At 35.7% G+C, this 20,104-nt stretch overlaps 1 protein-coding gene across 1 annotated transcript; it reads right to left on the minus strand.

Moving 5' to 3' along the window:
* Window positions 1-478: 478 nt before the first annotated feature.
* Window positions 479-20,091, minus strand: LOC138336169 (constitutive coactivator of PPAR-gamma-like protein 1 homolog). The gene is made up of 18 exons (XM_069285510.1): window positions 19,212-20,091; window positions 18,250-18,338; window positions 17,798-17,892; window positions 17,361-17,467; window positions 17,131-17,189; window positions 16,707-16,815; window positions 16,343-16,455; window positions 14,472-14,615; window positions 13,325-13,475; window positions 12,508-12,772; window positions 11,844-11,952; window positions 11,203-11,409; window positions 10,563-10,845; window positions 9,741-9,755; window positions 8,783-8,960; window positions 5,793-6,108; window positions 5,363-5,499; window positions 479-5,055 (listed from the first exon to the last, which is right to left on the minus strand). The coding sequence occupies exons 1-18, from the start codon at window positions 19,927-19,929 to the stop codon at window positions 4,848-4,850; spliced, it is 3,303 nt and encodes a 1,100-aa protein (XP_069141611.1). The 5' UTR covers window positions 19,930-20,091; the 3' UTR covers window positions 479-4,847.
* Between the last annotated feature and the right edge of the window lie 13 nt (window positions 20,092-20,104).

Consider the following 20,104-nt stretch of genomic DNA (forward strand, 5'->3'; position numbering starts at 1 on the left):
GCCTATTTGACCCCTGTGACCTTGAATGAAGGTCAAGGTCATTAATTTGAACAAACTTGGTAGCCCTTCATCCCAGCATGCTACAGGGCAAATATCAGTACCCTGGGCCTTCTGGTTCTTGAGAAGAAGTTGTTTAAAGATTTTAGTCTTTTTGACCCCTGTGACCTTGAATGAAGGTCAAGGTCATTCATTTGAACAAACTTGGTAGCCCTCCATCCCAGCAACCTACAGGCCAAATATGAGTACCCTGGGCCTTCCGGTTATTGAGAAGAAGTCGTTTGAATAAAAAGTTTACGCACTGCGCACGGCGGACGGCGCACGGCGCACGACGACGGACGGTGCATGATGACAATAGGTCATCCTGACCCTTCGGGTCAGATGACCTAAAAACATTACCCACCTCCAAGGACAGATAACTCTTTAATATGCATATATGGAAGGCTTTTCTCATGTGGTGTCAACAAAAAACAACAAAATATTTCCACAAAAACAACATTTACTTGAAAAAAAACATGACAGTCCATACCATTGTCAATAATGCCTGGGCTATTCCATCCTTCAACAGCCTCACATTCTTTCCTTCAGGAAACCACCAGGGGCACAAGTGGAAACCATCTTATTTTACTTTCTATAATATACCCAAAAATTCCCCCATGTTGTATGGCTTCTATATAATATATAGTTATAATCACTGATAACCTGTTTCAGTACAATATCCCTATTAGCTTATGAAGTTCGGCTTACCATGCTTGTCGTGAACATGTTACCGGTCACGTTGATCAACATAGGCAGGGGTACATATCTATATTACAGAGTATAGCTTCAGTTTTCTTTTCTATCTAACATGCTGAAAAATAGTCAAAATGTATCCATACATATCAAGGCCATTCAGTCAGCCTTTAGAAAAAACAAGAATTACTATATTTATAAACATTGTTAATAAGTACGATAAGAGCAAGCAATGTTTGTACTCACTGTGCTAGAAGCGGAAAACAAACGTTTTAAAATCATCCTTTTATATATTCATCATAATGCAGATACAATTATATATAATAGAAACATTTCAACATACTTTCTAAGTCTGTACCATGTCTTTTTTTTAAGTTATATTTTTTTTCTATTCTGTAGTGTAAAACTTCACCAAGTCAAACAATTCCCATGCATTTTAGTTTTAATAGTACCTAATGTAAAATGGTCTACAAAATCAGAAAAAAATCATTTAAATTGATTATAAACTCTGGTTGAATCACAAAAGCCACTCTCAAGAAATAAAATTTGAAAAGATTTATATTTTCAAATTGGGGCAATGGGAGACAACCATGGATAATAATAATTCAATGAGGTGGATATTAAAGAGTAAAAAAGTATATATAGACTAAGTGATGGAAAAATCTGTTTACAACCTATTATCATAGGGATTAAACTGTGCAATACGTCGAGACGTTTCCCTAATAACATCTTACTGGATTAAAAAAACAAAGCAAGCTTTCAAGACTATTCAGTATTATTTCAACACACAAACGAAATTGTATTTATATATTAAGTGAAGCAAGTAATTGAGAGCCCCTGTTCTTTTTTTTCATAACAAAATCAAAGAGATAATTTTTATATCATGATCCTGATTTTTAAAATGCAAACATACGGCATTAAATTCTTAATGGAAAATATTCCTCTTTATCTATCGAATATGTGACGATCCCATTTCTACCAGTTAACTTTTTTGTAAGATAGTTACCCCCCCATTTTACATTTTTTGTGCTCCGAATTACCAGCTTCTTACATCAATGTATATGCAATATAAGCATTTTTCACAATTACTACTAAAATTGATCTAATTCACCACAGTTAATAATTGCATTTCAATACAGTCTGATAATATGTGTATAATTTTATTTAATTCTATTTAATAAGAATAATAAGAAAAAAATTATTACATTACAATCATTCATATGGGACAAATGATTTTCCATTTTCTTTTTGTTTCAAAAAGTGTCCATATGATTATTTTTTTTTTACAAGACTTGATTTCCAAGTCGAACTCCTTAACGGAGATATCCTTTCATTTTCCACAATCAAAAGGCCATGTGATACTCCTGGCTTTGCTGTTTTCCGTGACAACAAACCACCTTTCCTCACACTGGCCTTGTATTCCTATTAAAAGCCTGCTGTTAATAGCTTTTATTTCTCTATATTTTAGTCAGAAAAAGAAGTCTGACTTTGCCTCTGTCACGTATTCACAAGATATATATCTCAAGCGACATACACATGTATATTTTACACCCATTCTAGGTTGAAACTCCTTAACTGTTAAATCAAACACTTTCACAAATTTATTTTACGAGGCATTATTCATTTTGTTTCTCTTTTTGTCCTCAAGGCTGGTCCTGACCCAATGAGTCGGTCCAATAATCAAGATTTTTGTCGAAAGGGTGTCTGAAAATCATTTCGTAAACACCCAGTGGTGACCTAGAACTTTTTCTCATGTGATTGTTTTGTCTAATATCCCGAGGTGACCCTTCCTTCACACGACATTCAAGTGTATGTCCATGTCAAGGTATATTTAATTCCTACCTACAAGATATTCTCAAGCTGGTTCTTTTACCATGGTAGAAATGGCATAATATACTTTTAATCGTCAATTCTCTAAAATGGTTTTTGATTGGTTGCATAAGCACCAATCACCATTTGTGTTATGAACTTCCTGCTCCCCCCGAAATCTACACTGGAGGTTTGAGTGTAAGACTAGCGTCCTGCAGGGAGCGTCTGCCCAACAGTCTACCCGAGGGGAGAGACAATTCAATATCTAACGTTTTTATCCTGTTTAGTTTAAGTGAACAATATCCTTATACATTCCTTACAGAAATCTGTGCCATACATTAACTGTATACAGGCAAATCAAGCTAGTCTGAATGCTTTATGAGTTCCTGGCAACTTAAAATCCACCCAATATCCCCGCCCCAGCTATGTTCCAGAGCACATAGTAGCTAGGTGATGGTGTCTTACTATACATGTATATAGCTCTTCATCATTCCGTCTTATCAACAATGACCAATCTCATACAAAGTACAACATATAAATACATACAGCAACTCACTTATATCACAGCTTCAAAGGAAAGGGAGTGTTTACTGTCCAAAATTCTGTTACGTTGAAAAGATTAGTTTGGAGTGCCAACATTCAACTAGTGCTCGAGGGGTATTTTACTTGAGTATCTCAAGTTTGGAAAGTCAACTTAAAAAGCACTTACAGTAAAAGCACTTTAAAGCCAAGATGCAACATCGTGACCCCTGTAGTCATTATGTAAACAAGTAATAATTAAGCACACGGAAAAAGAGTAATTTAGTTTTTAGATTTATGTTATTTTTAACAGAGTTGAATTGGTTTCAGAATTTTGCTACACAAAGTGTATGGTTATATAGACTGAAATATGCACAATTTTACAAAACATTGTGACAGCAGCACAAACCAGTGCGAAGGCAAGAATAAACAGACTATTACCAAATAAACCTCACAAAACAATTTTCCCCAAAACTGAAATCAATATGTTGACCATGTAAAGTATACAAGCTGTGAGCATTATCAGGTACCTTTGGGAGCGGCCTTGCCCTAACTGTGTCACCACTTGTATATATAACAATAACAGAATCTGTATTCTAACAATAAAGCAATGTTATTCCCTAACTCTAAATACGTCCGTTTACAACCCCCAACCCGCAAATTTTCTCATCTTTTTTTGTTTACCCATTTACCGAGGTTTGATATTACGTCTGTTTAAACTTGCAACAATAAAGCAACAATGAAGATTGATCAGAGCCTAAGAGACGACAAATCCCTCGTGATTTGTATGAGCCCAATTTTAAGTTGACACGATCTTATACTCATTCCATTACTCTCAATTTGTTCCAAAAGAAACTTCTTTCTGTCCATATAAAAAAAAACAAATATGAAATGTACAAAAATAATACTTTTCTCTGTATAAAATGCATTCAAAAATAATACTCCTCTTCCTATAGCCATGACTTGACACATCTTCAGCTGCTTGTTTCCCTGTTGCAGTGTCCTTCACACATTTTCAGACATTCTAGAGGTCCGTCTGTTCATCTGCAACTTTCTGGCAATCACTATCAGACAACTTCGACAAACTTATGGACCGGCGTCAAAAGACAGCCAGACAAATATAAATGCAACGAGGCACTTGCACCACAAAAGTGGTGAAATACCATGAAATTCAACAATAAACCCTGAATTTGGAGGAGCTAAAATCACGGAGATATTATAGAGTAATTTTTTTTTGTTCTTTGCGATTTTTGTTCCTTCAAAATCAAGTTGTTCTCCCTTCCAGAGCCACTGGCTTGGTGATAAACATTTGCAGCGACACACTGAGATAAAAATCACCTCTAGTAAGTGTGTACACCAGGCCTAGCAAGCGACCTTCTGATTTGTATCAGTAGACTCGCCTGATAATAGTTCATAGGAGGGAGAACGGAGGCAGGAGATAGGACGCCACGGAAACAGAATTCAATGATGTCCTATACTGCGTCCTAAATCTTTTGGGGTAGGTTGGCCAATCTATATAAACAATGTATAAAGAGAAAAATAGTAACAAAAACAATAGAAAAACTGAAAAATATATTAGAGATTGGATTCAACCTACCCGGCACCATGCTTTAGTGGAAGTGGCATTGCTGGGTTTGTCTTTTGGAAAGACAATAACAAAATGTGTCCTTTATAAAGCTTTTGCTGGATTTAAATTGTACCGTAGCAACACCACCTCCATTTCAGAGTAACATAGTAAGAGTCTATGTTTTGGTTTTCTCCTGGGAGGTCAGGGTTAACCTGTAGGTGATCTAGGCAGTAACATCGGTAACAGATTTGTCTCCATGGATACCGCTATCAGGGCTGTGAATGCCGTCTTGTATAATTCCTTTTCCAATTGGTGAAACGTTGCCTTCCTCTGCGTCTGCGAACATTTCTCCAGATTGCTCTTCTGCATCCTCATCCTCTTCCTCCTCTTCTTCCTCCTCATCTCCATTCACAATGGCAGTGTTTTTACCACTACAATCAGGACAAAATTGTTTATAGCCATTACAATAATACATCACTTCACCAAAATGGTCACAAATATTTTTCAACAATTTTACAAATATACGCGTATTAAAAACGCAACCTCCTCATGCTATCAAAAAAACTTTCCCCTAAAAAATCTAAGATCTAATTTGTGGGAAAAACATTATACAGAAAATAACTTGAATAATTGTTTTAGTCCCCTGTTTTACTATGTACATTGCAGAGCAGTCAACATACAAATTCAAGCTTTTAATTAAACCAGTAAACTAAAATTCTTCTAGATCAATAAGCATACCTCATTGGTTCAACAGTGGTTCCTCTGCCCTTGCCAGAGCTTTTTCCTGACTTTTGTTTTGATGGCCTTGGTCGAACTTGGACTTGTGGACGCCTCACTCCCCTAACAACACCTCGTCCTCTGCTGTAGCCTCGCTCCTAAAAATATACCAAGATATGTTGAAACAATCATAATGAAAGGATTATTCTAGATTTTAGTATCCAACCAAAACTAAAAGGACAATACAAATTCCAGAAAATTATTAATTATCAGCTGTGGGAAAATATCACTACTAACTAGGAAATATATCATGAAGACTTAAATTTGAGATCCAACTAAGAATTATATATATTTATTTCAGGGATCAGTATAAATCATATCAATATAAAACATTTGGATTTTTTTTTTATCTTAAAAGGTTTAACAATTAATTATCTCCCTTTGTACATACCGGCATTCGCATTCCTCGACCAACTCCATAGAATGCAGGTCCCATTCTTCCTCTGAAAGGACGACTCATTCCAGCGCCTCCGCCACGATACATCATACCAGCTCCACGTCCTCCCATGCCCATTGGTGATCTCATCCCCATTCCAAGGCGTAGTCCCATTCCTCCACGCATTCCCATGCCTCCTCGCATCCCCATACCTCCTCTCATCCCCATACCACCCCTCATACCCATTCCTCCACGCATTCCCATACCGCCTCGCATTCCCATCCCTCCTCTCATGTTGAATATTTCCATCCACCGCACTGAAAGGCCTCCTCTCATGGTTTGTTTAGGCTTTACGTCATTACGCTTTGCCTACAAAATATACAATAAACATTCCTTATGAAAGGTTCCATACAAGAAGATAATCACCACTGAAAGGCAACAAATGTTTTCGATGACCCAGAGTGTATAAAACAAAACAACAAAAGTTTCAGATTTTTAATTGATTTTTGGTTAATAATGTGGTCAAAAGGTTACCTATAGTATAAATAAAAGTGCGATCTTGTAAATAGTGGAAATGCATATGGGTGCACCTATTGTAACAAAACTTACAAAAAAACACGTGGCTTTGTTCATTGGTGATGATGTTGATTTTCGTTTTCCTCTCGTTGTAAATAATTAGAGTAAATACAGTATTAACCGACCAAAAGTCTATATATAGAGGATGCTAACTAAACTATTCAAAATTTGAGATGTAAGTAGAGCACAGCATAATATCCTACAAACTTTAGAACCGTAAAGAGGTGTGAACTAAATAGCTTTAACTAATATACACTGTATAGTAATGCATTTTGTATTTATTCTTTGGGTATTACGATTATTTCCTTACAGTACATGCCTGTACATATAGATGAAAGATTCGAATCGCATCGCTATACATTAATAGGTATGTCTGTTATCTAATCATTTACCGACTACCGAGATTTCATTTCTATATCACTACTTACTTTAAGTATAGCCTGATTTCCATTTACTAAATAATTAAACAACTGATTAAATTTTTTCGATTAACTTTTCGTGTATTAGAAAAGGTTCTGACACATTCAAGTTAGTTGATTACCATGTGCTTGGAGAATTATCGTGTATGGGTAGGCCTGTACAATTTTATGTACATTGGACAAAGCGAGGGCATTTATTATTAGTACAAACGTCAGTGGAACTAAGGATATAAATATTGTCAGGTACTATTGGAGTTTCATCATTATATAGTAAAGAGACAACATATATTATCTTGCACCCTTGATACTAACCTAGGTTGACTAATCATTGATGCCGTCGTTTACACGTAATACTTGATATGTACTTAGTAAAAAGGAAAAAGAGCAATTGAACTGAATTCACGAGTGTGCATCGCATTTAAACGTCTGAACAGTGAATTATCGTTATTTCAATTCGTCCATTGTGATTTCGTTCGATTTTGTATTAAACATAAGTTGGAGAATAAAATAGAGTTTGATTCGCTTCTAGGACTTTATCCAAGAGATATTTTCCCCATTTTCTCTGCTTTTAATTGAAAGGACCTATCCATTGTTTTCTTTAATGGCTTGAATACTATTCCATCAGATCTTTCTTCAACTTGATTAAAATGTCATAGAAATCATTAACGGATCTGTTTATATACTTCCAATTTTTTTAATTAGTACTATTCATCAAACCAAACTATTTTACATTTTGTACATGCATACCTTTCGCCTTGTCCCGTGCACATGCAATGAATTATGAGATAAAAATGGAATCTAACATTGGCCCTACATATGTGGTGTTCATGCCACTGATTGTTTGGCCTCTATGAGACAATTTTTATTCTTACTTTATATTATTGACACAGTAATCTACATATAACATTAGTGTACATTGTTATATATCAAGATATATCAGAGAAAAAAATGTCTATCGAGCCAAGCAACCCTGTGGTTACATATACATGCTATCTTTACATGTTAGCATTAAACGATATAATGTAAGTTATTTGCATGTAGTAATTACAAAGTTCATAAAAAAGAGCTACTATGGATTATTGTACCAAATTCATGACATGATCACTTGTCGCATTGATATTATCCGATTATGCCGATATCGTGTTCGTTGACAAGTTGTCTCAAACCAATGTGTTAGAGTTTCATGTTGAATGCTCTAGATCGTGACTGCGATAGTATATACATGTGTATTTTCAGCTTCTCGTAATGTATGTCACGTATAATCAATATGTAACAGGTTAAACATGGTCGTGGTTGTTGTTTTAACTTACATATGTTTTAACGTGTTTGGGCGAGGACATCCCTTGTGAGAAGTAACACAATACCGTTCCGTGTGTTCGGGTTTTCGATTGTACACAATAAGTAGGGTGGTTCGGTTTCCATTTTGAATTTTATGCTAGATTAGACAATTATAGGCTTTGTCTATAAAATCTATATTACAATAAAACATAAGATGCAGCAAATAACCACTTGCAAGTTATAAATTTGTTAATTTGCTTTGCTTTCCATTCATAGAACAAACAACGGAAAGTGGCCAAAATCGTCCCTGCGACACTGCTGCAAAAAGCATGCAACTTGCGACCGCTAAATTGTCGTTGTTTGAAGTAACGTGCAAGTAAGGTTCAACAATTTGTCGAGTCTTCAGTGCGTCTCGCCCCTGCAAAAGTACCATGCACTACGCATTCACTAGGATTGTTTTTGGCTCTGGGGCGGCAATATCGGGATTTCCCCCTCTAAAGATTGTTTTTATTAAAAACATGGAAATGTGGGCACTTTTTTTATTTGCAGACATTTTAATTAAGGATAAATGTCTCCGTCAAAGTTTGGTAATTATGACGATGATTTTTTTCATGTGGGGGCTTTAACAGCCACACGTTAAGGACAAGCCCGAGGATACCTGAGGAACAAACACCGTCCAAGCGGTTTCAACTGCACACACATGGGATTTCGAACCCTGCATGCTTGTGGAACTGTCGGTACCCACCGACAGCCATGACTCTTGGACCCATTCCACGTCCACCTCGGCCACCGTTTCCGCCACCTCCATTACCACCGTTGCCTCGACCTCCTGATAGGTTTGGTCCCCAACTTCCAACAACCACTCCAGCTATTTCCAACTGTCCTCCCCGAGTATCAACCGGAGAACGGCCTGAAAGAACAAGTTCCAATCACTAAAATCTTTACACCGATAGCAAATTTAAACACCTCCTTCAAGAACATGAATTACATTTGTGCCAATACAGTGATGATAGCTACTTGACCAAAAATTTCATCTAGAAATTTGGGCACGCAGCCAAAGTAAATTTTTACCTCTTGTTCATCAAGTTTGGTTATCAACTTGTCATGTAATGTCAAGTTTTTCATTAGGAACTCTTTTTCTTCAAAACGGTTAACATAAGTACTTAAAATGAAAATTTATCATAAGCCAATATTTGAAGGCTGATGCTTATATAGTCAATCTGACTACATAGGCCCTGACTACATAGGCCCTCAATATTTTGTCATTGGCAAGTTAAAAATTTACCTGGTAGCTGTTAAATCCATGAATTGAATTCAATAGATATATGATCATGCATGATTGATAAAAGGACAGATTTGCACTGATCCATGTTTAAAATGAAGAGAAAGACAAGAAAATTGTATTGTAAAATGAAGGAAATGAATGCATTGCTATAGATTTATTTTAAATGACATTATTAATTGTAGAAAAAATTCCAACATATTTGAAAGAATGAAAAGATTAATGAAGAAGATTAAAAATACATATCCAGTTATAAAGATATTAAAGCAAAGTAAACATGAAACCAGTAATGAATATTAAAACAAAATAGAAAAGAAACACAAAGGTAAGTTGTGTCATGTTGTGGAAATATTTCACTAGAGTGAACTCTTACACTGCACGCTTAAACTTGCAACAAAACAACATTACCATTATTTTGGAGTCCTGAAAATGTTTAGAAGAAAGCGAAATATCAAAAACATGTTAATAGAATTTCAAAGCAGTGCACTGTGCAGTCTGTCAAAATTAACTGATTTCTTGATGAAAAAGGTGTTTGTACAAATTAACTTTGATGGAATGGGAATTGATACTTAATAGCCATCAAAGTATACATTCCCTGCATCAAGACTCTTTGATTTGTTTCACACCCTCCATGTAATACATTTAATAATTTTACATAGCAACAACAGTAAAGAAATAAAATCAATGTTCTGAACACTTGCCTCCCCAGCCCAAACTGCCAGTTTTTTTTTAATTTTGCGGCTTGACAGAATCCCTTTACAAAGTCAATAATCAAGTTTGTTCTCTGATATTTCCTGTCCAGTATGAAAGTTTTCCAGACTATCGGTGTCCAGATCATCGCCGTTCATTCTATATAAAACTCAAATAGCATGCTCTTATTACGGAGATTCCATTATAGCGAAATTAAATACCATTCAACTCTACAGTACACTATTACAACGATTAAACTGTCATGGAAAATTTCACAGTTAATGGTTATCAGAATTAAAATTAGATAGAAAGTCGGTGGTGAGAAAGTGCAAGAAAAAAATCAACTTAAAGAGACAAAGAAAAAGACTGATAGTAGCATGTTAAACCATGATAATGATCAGGTGAGGACTATGAGATGAAACCTTTGGGGTTTAAAAAGAATTCTTAATCTATTCTGCCTGCAAACTTCAATTTACCAGATCAAAGTATTCTTCCTAAGTTTCTAGTGACCATATTGGATGAAGAACTGACAAGACTTACCTAGGATTCCGCGGCCTCTGCCTGGTGGTTTTGGTGGTGCCTGAGGCACACCCATGCCTGCAGGAATACCAGGTGCTGGTGGTGGTCTCATCCCTCGGGGGAATGGAGGGGGAAGTATACCTGGGCCATGTCCTCCTCCGGACTGGTATCCGAATGGCTGATATGGGCCCTGTGGGTACTGGGAGTACAGGGCCGCAGTGGACAAGTGTGGACGAGGGAATTCTACATTCAAATCTTCCATGATGGCCTGTCGCATCCTTTCAACTTGTCTCACTTGGTCAATCTACACAAAAGAAATGTCCCAAATTATCATAGTCGAAATCATACTGGCCAATCTATACAGATTATAGCGCTAATAGCAGAAAGCTGTGGTCATTTATTCTATCACAAGAAGTAGATGCTAAACAAATATCGAAATGCATGGGTGAAATATGTGGGGTAAAATACAATTAACTGTTGATTAGTCTTACCTTTTACAATTGTGACATTGTGACTTTGATGTGATTTTTGTGGTATCACAATCACTAGAATGCCAGACTAAACAACGGTAAATTGTACTTTACCCACATCGTTTTGGTATCTCAAAACCTTTTTCTAGTTAGCTGTATGTTTTAATAATAAGCAAAAGGTAAAGTGTTACCTGTCCATCACAGATGTCGATCAGTGGCAAGTTTTCGTTGGCCTTGAGTAATTTGTAGTGGAAAAGCTTGCCATCAAAGAAATGCCAAGGGGCACAGACATTCCATGGGATAGGGGATCCACAGACATCATTGGCAAACACAGCCGTCTCAACACCAGACATGAACAGGGCAGCCAGCTGAACCCCACGGTGAGAAACACTTGGTAACTGAAAATACAAAATCATCAACCCAATCTGACTACATAAACTTATTACATTCACTTTTTATCTTTTTCAACAATGCTATTAGATCCTGCATGGGTTGGACATCATGAAGGCGATGTTTATAATGAGAATTTGCTATTTACCATTAAGATCCTGCATGATTTGGACATCATGCTGGAAATGTTTATAATAAGAATTTGATATTTACCACAAGATCTTCTATAGTTTGGACATCATACAGAAAATGTTTAAAATGATATTTACCATAAGATCCTGTATGGTTTGGACATCATGCAGGCAATGTTTAAAATGAGAATCTGATATTTACCATAAGATCCTGCATGGTTTGGACATCATACATGAAATGTTTAAAATGATAATTACCATAAGATCCTGCATGGTTTGGACATCATGCAGGCGTTTAAAATGATAATTACCATAAGATCCTGCATGGTTTGGACATCATGCAGGCGAGGGGACACAGCCATAGCAAGAAAAGCATCCAACTCTTGTTTTCTAAGCACCTTGCCATATTGTAAAATGTATCTACAACACATCAACATCACACAGGTAAGAATAATTATATATTAAATTGTCTTTAGATCAATGTAAAAATTATTGTAAGCATTAAATTGTCTTTAGATCAATGTAAAAATTATTGTAAGCACCTTTTTCCCCCATTTTTCTCTATTTCTTATCTTGGTCAAGACTAAATTAAATAGTTCAACAAATCAATTTTCATTTTTTAAATCAAAAGTGATATTCGATATACTTCAGTAAAACATCCATCCATATAAAAGTTTTTGCAAAAGGCAACAAGGTATGAAATTCAAATAATTCATCAACGTTATTCAGGGGTATCTGAACTCATTTTCAAACACAAGGACATTCAAAGAATGCCTCTGTACACCATAGTTATCAAAATGTTGCCCCTTTATCAGAATTGAATATGACCCACCTTTAGTGCCGAAAGTTTTCTTAAAATAAACACTCCAGTGTCCTTATAAGAAATAGCTAAAGATAACTAGAGAAATCGGTGATCTGTCCACACACCACTAATTTTAGTAAAAGAATCAATCAATGGAGCCAGTGACTACATACCTGAGTACACAACAGAGCAGAAGAAGTTGTTGTGGAACATACTGCGTGTTGATCATCAGTTTGTTGGCACTGAACATACAGGTAAGGAAGGCCCGTATACGTCGCGACTTGTCATCTACTTTTGTTCCCAGCCACATTCTCTCGATGCTTGGTGTTTTCCAGTCCACGGGAGCAGCAATAACAGATTCAAATGATGGTCGGTTTGCTCCTCGGCGTACGATCCACTCTTTCACTGGAACTTCAAAGGCTTTTGGGCCTAGATCACCTTCAAAAGTCAAAATTCTTTATGAAAGTGGAGGCAGTGCACAACAGAATAATATAAGCTAACCCCTGGCTATAATGTACCTTGTCAGTTGAATTTTCCAATGTAAATTTTCTAAATATGAAAAAAATAAAATATTTAAAACTGATTTTACAGCAATATATGAACAAAGGCACTAAAGGGGTTAAACAGTTGATATAGACAACCAAATATTAGAATAATCACAAAGATTGATTTTATTATTTCGATACAAGTTCACGTTCTTTTATCATCTTATTTCTATACTTAGGCGATAGAAAACAACCCATCTTTATCATTAATGGCATGGAAGAACCAACACCAGAGCCTGGTGGTTCAACTGGCCACTTTACAAAGTTAAACATAGCATCAAACACCGAGGACACATTTAGACTCTTTTAGTTTCATTGGCTGGAATAATCCATTTTGGGGAATGATTATCATTTTACAATCAAGCATCAGAAAGGCTGCCAAACCATGTGGTTGCTACTGAGAATCCTTTTTATTCTGGTCCCAACTAAGGTTTGTTGGAAGTACCTTTGTTCTGTTTCTCGTTGTCAATTTTAAGTTTGTTGAGGTTGAATAGAACAGAATAGACAGTTTGGCGGACAGGTCTGTAGAGTTCTATGGCAGTGGGGAGTTCTCGGTCACCTTCGTCCTCTAAAGCTACAGTGAACTTCACTTCTCCCTTTAAATAAGATCAGTATTATTAGATATATGTCATTCTTCTATACTCCACTTTCTACTTCTAACAAGGACATAGTCATTCAGATCCCCCGCCAATGGAGATATCAAAGCTGAAGTAAGTTTGATTGTGGAGACTTATGTGCATGAAAAAAAAACAGGAAAAAGGAAGTTGAGCTAAAGAAAGATGGAGTATAATTCAAGTAGAGCGGGGCTGCAATTGTTGAATCAGGTATACAGCCTTGACATTTATATAAGACTATATACACAAAGATGGGTGGAGTTTTGCAAAGTAACATTTACCATTTACCATGATATTTTCAGCAATGTTTCCGTAGTAACGGAAAAAGTGCAAAAAATGAAAACCTAAAAATAGCAAAAGGTACTACTAGACCATAAAAAGAATGTGTCTATGAAGTTTCGTGGAAATATCTCTGCTGGTTTTAGAGTTATGCTCCTGAAACGAACCTGGTACAAAAATATGATATTTTCAGCAATGTTTCCATGGTTACGGAAAAAATGCAAAAAATGAAAACCTAAAAATAGCACAAGGCACTACTAGACCATAAGACCAATATGTGTATGAAGTTTCGTGGAAATATCTCTACTGGTTTTAGAGTTATGCCTGAAACCATTCGTACGGACGGACAGACGGAGCCCATTTGTATATCCCCCGCCAACTTCGTTGGGCGGGGGATAATGAAAATTTCATCATTATGAGAATTAAAACAATCACTACAGGAAATACTCTAGGATAGATACAGGAGAAATATTACCACTATGACTAGAAATGTCATTTGTCCCTAAATCATAGTGAGGGCATAAAAAGACCCTTCAGAACATGAAATGTTCTTATGGATTAATCGTTAATTTTATTGCTTGCATCGACGCATTGAGTGATGAAGTAAGTTAATCTCGTGCAAATGAAATGAACTGCGTCGGTCCGGTTTACTAGAATAAAGACCGAGTTAAATTTGTAAGATTTTTGAAGTCTTATTACCTGTGACAGTAGCTGATAAACCCATGGTGTCATCAATCCCTTCTGATGACGTTCACTGGCGATACGCATAATCTCTGGGGATATTTTGGGGAGCTTAGAATCAGGTTTCTGTCCTTTAGCTGCTGGTTTAATGTTCGACACCTGCTAAAAGTTGAAACTTCAATATTAATCACCAATACTGTAAATATACATATCTTAACAGTCTTTAGCAGTTCTTGTGACAAATATACTGCACAAATATCCATCATGTTGATTGCTTAATTAATCATCGCTTTAACCTGTTCATAATCGCTTTTGCACTAAAATATGATTTACGTCAAATTCAATATATTTGCAGTATTCAGGTAAAATCCAGAGAATCCCATTTAAAAACAAAAAATTTTAAAAATTATTTCGAGAAAATAACGGGATATTCACTTCAAATTCACATATCTGTCAGTTTGTAAAATGTGCAAATATATTAAGAAATTCTTGATAATAGAGGTTCCCCAACAAGTGATTATTGTTTATCATGTTTACCAAACTCAAATTGGTTTATTTTCAAATTTTTCAAACTTTTCACACTGTCTTTGAAGTGCAAATCAAAGTTAAGTGCAGTGCTAAATTTTGTTAATCGTGAAAGGGTGTTTCTGATATTGAACCAACGAATTGCACTACAATGTTATATATCCGCGCTAATATAACATACGGTATTCGACCCAATAAGCGCTCAGGGCGTTTAAAATATTGAAAAAATTAAAAGGTGCTAATAAGACGAAATTATTGTAAATCTATACAGTTTTGTGTAGTTTTGGTCTTTATTTATGCCTGGGCACATTGAAATTGAGGCCTCTAAATGGGGGGAGGCACTTATATAGAGACATGGGCGGTTTTTGGGTCGAATACGGTAATTAACTGTTTCTCAAATTTTTGTTAAAAAATTTGACTGTACTAAGTATGTTAAGATTAATAGCACAGGGGAATGAAACATTTAGGTTGTTGACTAATATTGTGTTTTGACAAAATCCCAGAATAATCTGGTGAAATATCATGAAAAGGCTGTTCAAGTTTGTTATCATTAAATCACAGTTTCCAAAAAACATCTGTTAATCCAAATGTCATACCCAACTAATAACAGGTTATCAAAATTCTAAATTTGAAAAGTTGACAAAAGAACAGCGGAAAATATGTTTCCCCCCAAAAAGAAATACAATCATGCTATATGAAATTAATATAGATTAATTGGCATTCAAATTGCCAATGTTCATGCAGAAGATGATTTTTATGAAGGATGAAATCTCATGCAGGGTGTATACATATGGATCATGAAATCATCTTGCACTTCTACAGTCAAAATGTCAAAATGAAGATCGTGAAAGACTTTTAAATGATGTGACATGATTTCCCCGTTGAAGTGGAAGATGTACAATGATCTGAGTCAGGGATTTAGCTAGCTATTTCAGGAAAACGCCCATACATGGATTGGCGTTTTAGATATCTATCTTTGAGGGCCATGTGGTTGATAAGCCTTTGGCTTAACATGTAAATCCATCCTCAATAAATAAAGTTTATTATTATTATTATACCTTAGCTAAAATTAGACCAAAATCCATCGGCATGTCATAGACCAAACAACAATTCTTTAAAAGATGGCTGAAATTCAGTCGCTGATGCCAAAATAATTTTTGTAAAATCAGGTTTAATATAACCCGGATTTATATTTCAAAAACAAGTTTAAATAGAGAATTTAATTGCCACTTTTTTAACAATTGGAGAAAATGGTTAATTTCAAATGGGTCGCTTCCTCGAAAAGACTGAGCAAAATCCCTGCTTGTGGTTGCTAGCACACTGCCATTGTTACAAATATACAACAGAGGGCAGAGAGTGCCAACCTGTGAAGAGAATTTCATGCCCCAGCTTGCCTCTGGACTGTTCCGGTTAGGACTTGATCCGCTGCTGGACGACGACGAAGAAGAGGTGGCCGCCAACATCTCTTGTTTTACATCTACAATCAAAGGCAAGGATTAAACCTACTTTGCTATTATCTACCATCCAACAGATACAAAAACCATATTTCTCGGATTATATATTGCATCAGAGAATAAGCAGCAAATGCCTTTTTCACAATTCTTTTTTTCATCAATTTGTGTTCATTTAATACCCACATTAGAGTACAAGGTAAGACCAGTGCTGAAGTGAGGACAAACCCAGCACAGCTTCAAAAGTCCTAACCTTTCAGGTAACAAATAAACTTACCTCCCGTGGGTGGAACAAAGTTGCCGACAGCAGCATTTTGTGTAGGGGGATCCACAACAATCTGTGGGGCTGGTCCACTCTGATCGCCGGCGAAACCAGATCCATTTGTCTGCCATAAATAAAGGTGTATATAGTTAATAGACATGAAGTTCCAAACATGATGCATAATTACTTATAGCTATATGATAATTCATGAAATATATGAAGATATGTATAACAGGTATTTTTTATTCTCTCTTTCTTTCAAAATTTTATTGATGCCAATTATATGTAATGCTAAATAAAAAGCATAATGTTTCACTTTCAAGCAAAATAAAAATAATAATGAACAAATTAGGTGAAGAAACAATGACAATGGATTGTTTTAATTTGCATGCGTGTTATAAATAATTAATATATGTACATCTTTACCAAAATATCTTACCTGTTGTCTGTTTTGCATGAACTGCATGGAGTAATTTCCTTGGGGTCCACCACCTGGCACTGAGAAAATTTAAGAAAGTCTTCATTTCAACAGATATTGGATGCTTAACAAAACAGTTTTAACAGAAACAATCATGGACATTTAGCACTTAAATATTTAAGTGTCTTATAATGAAATTTGGTTACAAAATTATTCCAGACAGAATAATGAGATAGTCATGCTCAACTTACTCATGTGAGGCCTGTATTTGAGGAAACCATCTTGTGTCCCGTTCAGATAATACTGCACACACTGTCTAAATTTGGCAATCAGTTCACGCTTATTTGACTTGTAGTTTCTACGACAGAAGATAAATAATTATCATTTCAATTTACAGTGGTTTTAAGATCATTTGGGGCCAAATAACAGCCCCTATTCCTAGAAAAATTTTGCTTATTTTCACAATTTAATATAATTGTTTACCCAAATTCTTTAAAACTCTCTAAAATATACATGTATCAAGAAAGATGAAACATACTGTTTTCCCAATTCAAAAGCTACAGGCCCCTGAAATTATTGAGTAAGAAAATCACTGATTTAATAGTCTATTTGATCTGTTATTAAATATTGGACTTTAAACTGGTTAAATTAATTCTCTATTAACTGCCCAGAAAATCCAGAAGAATACCTGAAGATCATTTCCCCAATGCTGTCCAAGTTGTCTACTGTGGGCAAGCTCCTCACAAAATCCACTGCACATTTTATGGCTGATTCTGGATTAAGCTACAAGGGAAAGGAAAATCTTTTTTTTATATTGCATCAACAGAACTACAGTATCCTAGCTGAAGTTATATTTAAAATTTTGATCTCCAAAGTTATGAAAAACATAGTCCCCAAAAGATTTGTCTTATTGAATTAATTATGACATTTTAAAAACTGAATCCAAGGCAAGCTTCCCAAAACAAAAGTGTTATTTTAAAGTTGAACTTTTTGTGCCTTTTTAACTGGAAATTGATGCGTGTTCAATGCCATCACCAAAACTATCTTTACTCACATACACTGTATGATAATAAAATAAAAGGAATTTAAAAAAAAAAAATGTTTCTAAAATAGAATTAGCGTACAAGAGAAGCAGCATACCTTCAGAGACTTGCCAGTTTCTTGGCTCTGTCTCGCGATTTGTTCTCTGTAGAAGTCATATAGATCTTCATCTGGGAGTATGTGATTTCCTGTAAACAAAAACAATCAAATGGCATTTAGATAACTATTTCTAAAACAAACCAATTATTACATTAACTAAATCATCAAATACAGGGATTAAATTTACAAATCACTGATGATGTTGAAAAAAATACTTGCTGTTATGTATTGCATTGGCTATTGAACTTAATTATGAAGGTTATGATACATGAGAATGTTAGGGACTAGAAAGCTATCATGTATAGCATGATGTTCTTAAACTTTTAAAGTCAAATCCAAAATAGTAAAAACTTTGAAATTGGGGCTCAAAATAACAAATAAATGTCTGACCAGGATTGAATTGGATGGTGCTTTCAATTCCTTTTCTTGGCTTGAAGAATTGTATATTGCATATATTTGATACTATTCACATTTTTGGAAACATTGAAAATTAATTCATATTGTCAAGGAGACTAAAGAGCTATGGCATCTTGCTGGGCCTCCAGAATATATTTTGAGTCCTAAATTTTAAACCATCTTTGAATCTTGATAATAATTAATGAAATAACATGTCAAAGTCCATTGGAAGATCTTTTGTTTGTTTCAATTCTGAGAAATAATTATTTCAATCTTAAAATTGCCCAAATTGTCTTTATTTAGATCAGAGTTTGGCAAATCATTCTCAATCATGTAGCAATATTGATTTGTCATCTACTTAGCAAGAATATAGATTGTATTTCAGGTTATGTCAACTGTGTTTTGAAAGCTTGTATAAGCATACAGTGTAGAACATTTCATTTCATTGTATGATTGAAAGTACATCCATCAAATTCAATCCTGCTTAAGAATTGAATAGCTACACTTTTCTTGGGAGTGGGGTAAGTTTATTTGCATTAACATTTGCATTGCAAACCATTTCTCACCTAGCATTGCTGCAAAGATGCAGAATCTGTTAGGGTTCAGGTCAAGACATTTGGCTATCTCATCCATAATGTATTCTTTGGTTTCTAGGGATCCTTTGTATGTCAACTTCAGATTGTGTGATGAAAAGTACCGGGGTGGGTCAAATATTGTGTAGACTGCATTCTGTGCAATGATGCCTTGCAGACCATGCTCTCTGCAATAGCCAATGACCTCCTGGGCATGGTCATCCATGGAGCAGGCAACGCCCACTCCAAGCTCCCTCAGGGCCATTCTAAGTGTACCTGTCAAAAACACCGGAGGGGTCCACCACACCTTTGGGGGAGGTTTTCCCTGACGGTCAACATGTCTAAAAACAGATTCGACTTTGTTCTTCTGGCTGGCTTGATCGCTGAACCACTCTGCAAGTTTCTGACTCTCCAACGCACCATTGAAAAACACAACCAGTTCCATGTTTGCAGATTGACAGGCCTGCACGAGACTGTTCAGGAACGCTGTCACTCGGTTCCATTGACCCCCACAGACCCAGTCGGAGTAGAAGCCGCCATAAAGGCGATCGAGACAACTTTCTGCATCTACAACTAGGCAGAATCTACCAGATCCGGCATATCGACCACGCCTTTTCGGAACAAAACCTTTAGCAATTTTCAGCAAATCCACGGAGACACATGCACTTGAACAGTGCGTTTCTATGTATTCTTGCAGATATTTTATACCCATTTTGACAGTTTTATATTAGAAAGATTTGTTTAGATCATTATATGCCGAATGATAAAAGAAATATGTTTTAAAAAGAACACATCAGTGGAAGAAAAGAAGAGATGTGACCTACAGTTCGGCCATGTGCTCCCAAATGCGGCTTGCGGACGTTAGATGTCATGCGTGAGTTGGTAGC

Source organism: Argopecten irradians, chromosome 12, assembly GCF_041381155.1.
Source record: "Argopecten irradians isolate NY chromosome 12, Ai_NY, whole genome shotgun sequence".
Classification (NCBI taxonomy): Eukaryota; Metazoa; Mollusca; class Bivalvia; order Pectinida; family Pectinidae; genus Argopecten; species Argopecten irradians.

Bases quoted from the DNA above. Each gene is read 5' to 3' on its own strand.
- LOC138336169 (XM_069285510.1), bottom strand. From the start codon at position 19,929: ATGGGTATAAAATATCTGCAAGAATACATAGAAACGCACTGTTCAAGT. The intron at 18,339-19,211 runs GTGAGAAATGGT...TTTTGTTTACAG, and splicing joins CATCTTTGCAGCAATGCTAG to GAAATCACATACTCCCAGAT. The intron at 17,468-17,797 runs GTATTCTTCTGG...CTTCTGTCGTAG, and splicing joins ATTGGGGAAATGATCTTCAG to AAACTACAAGTCAAATAAGC.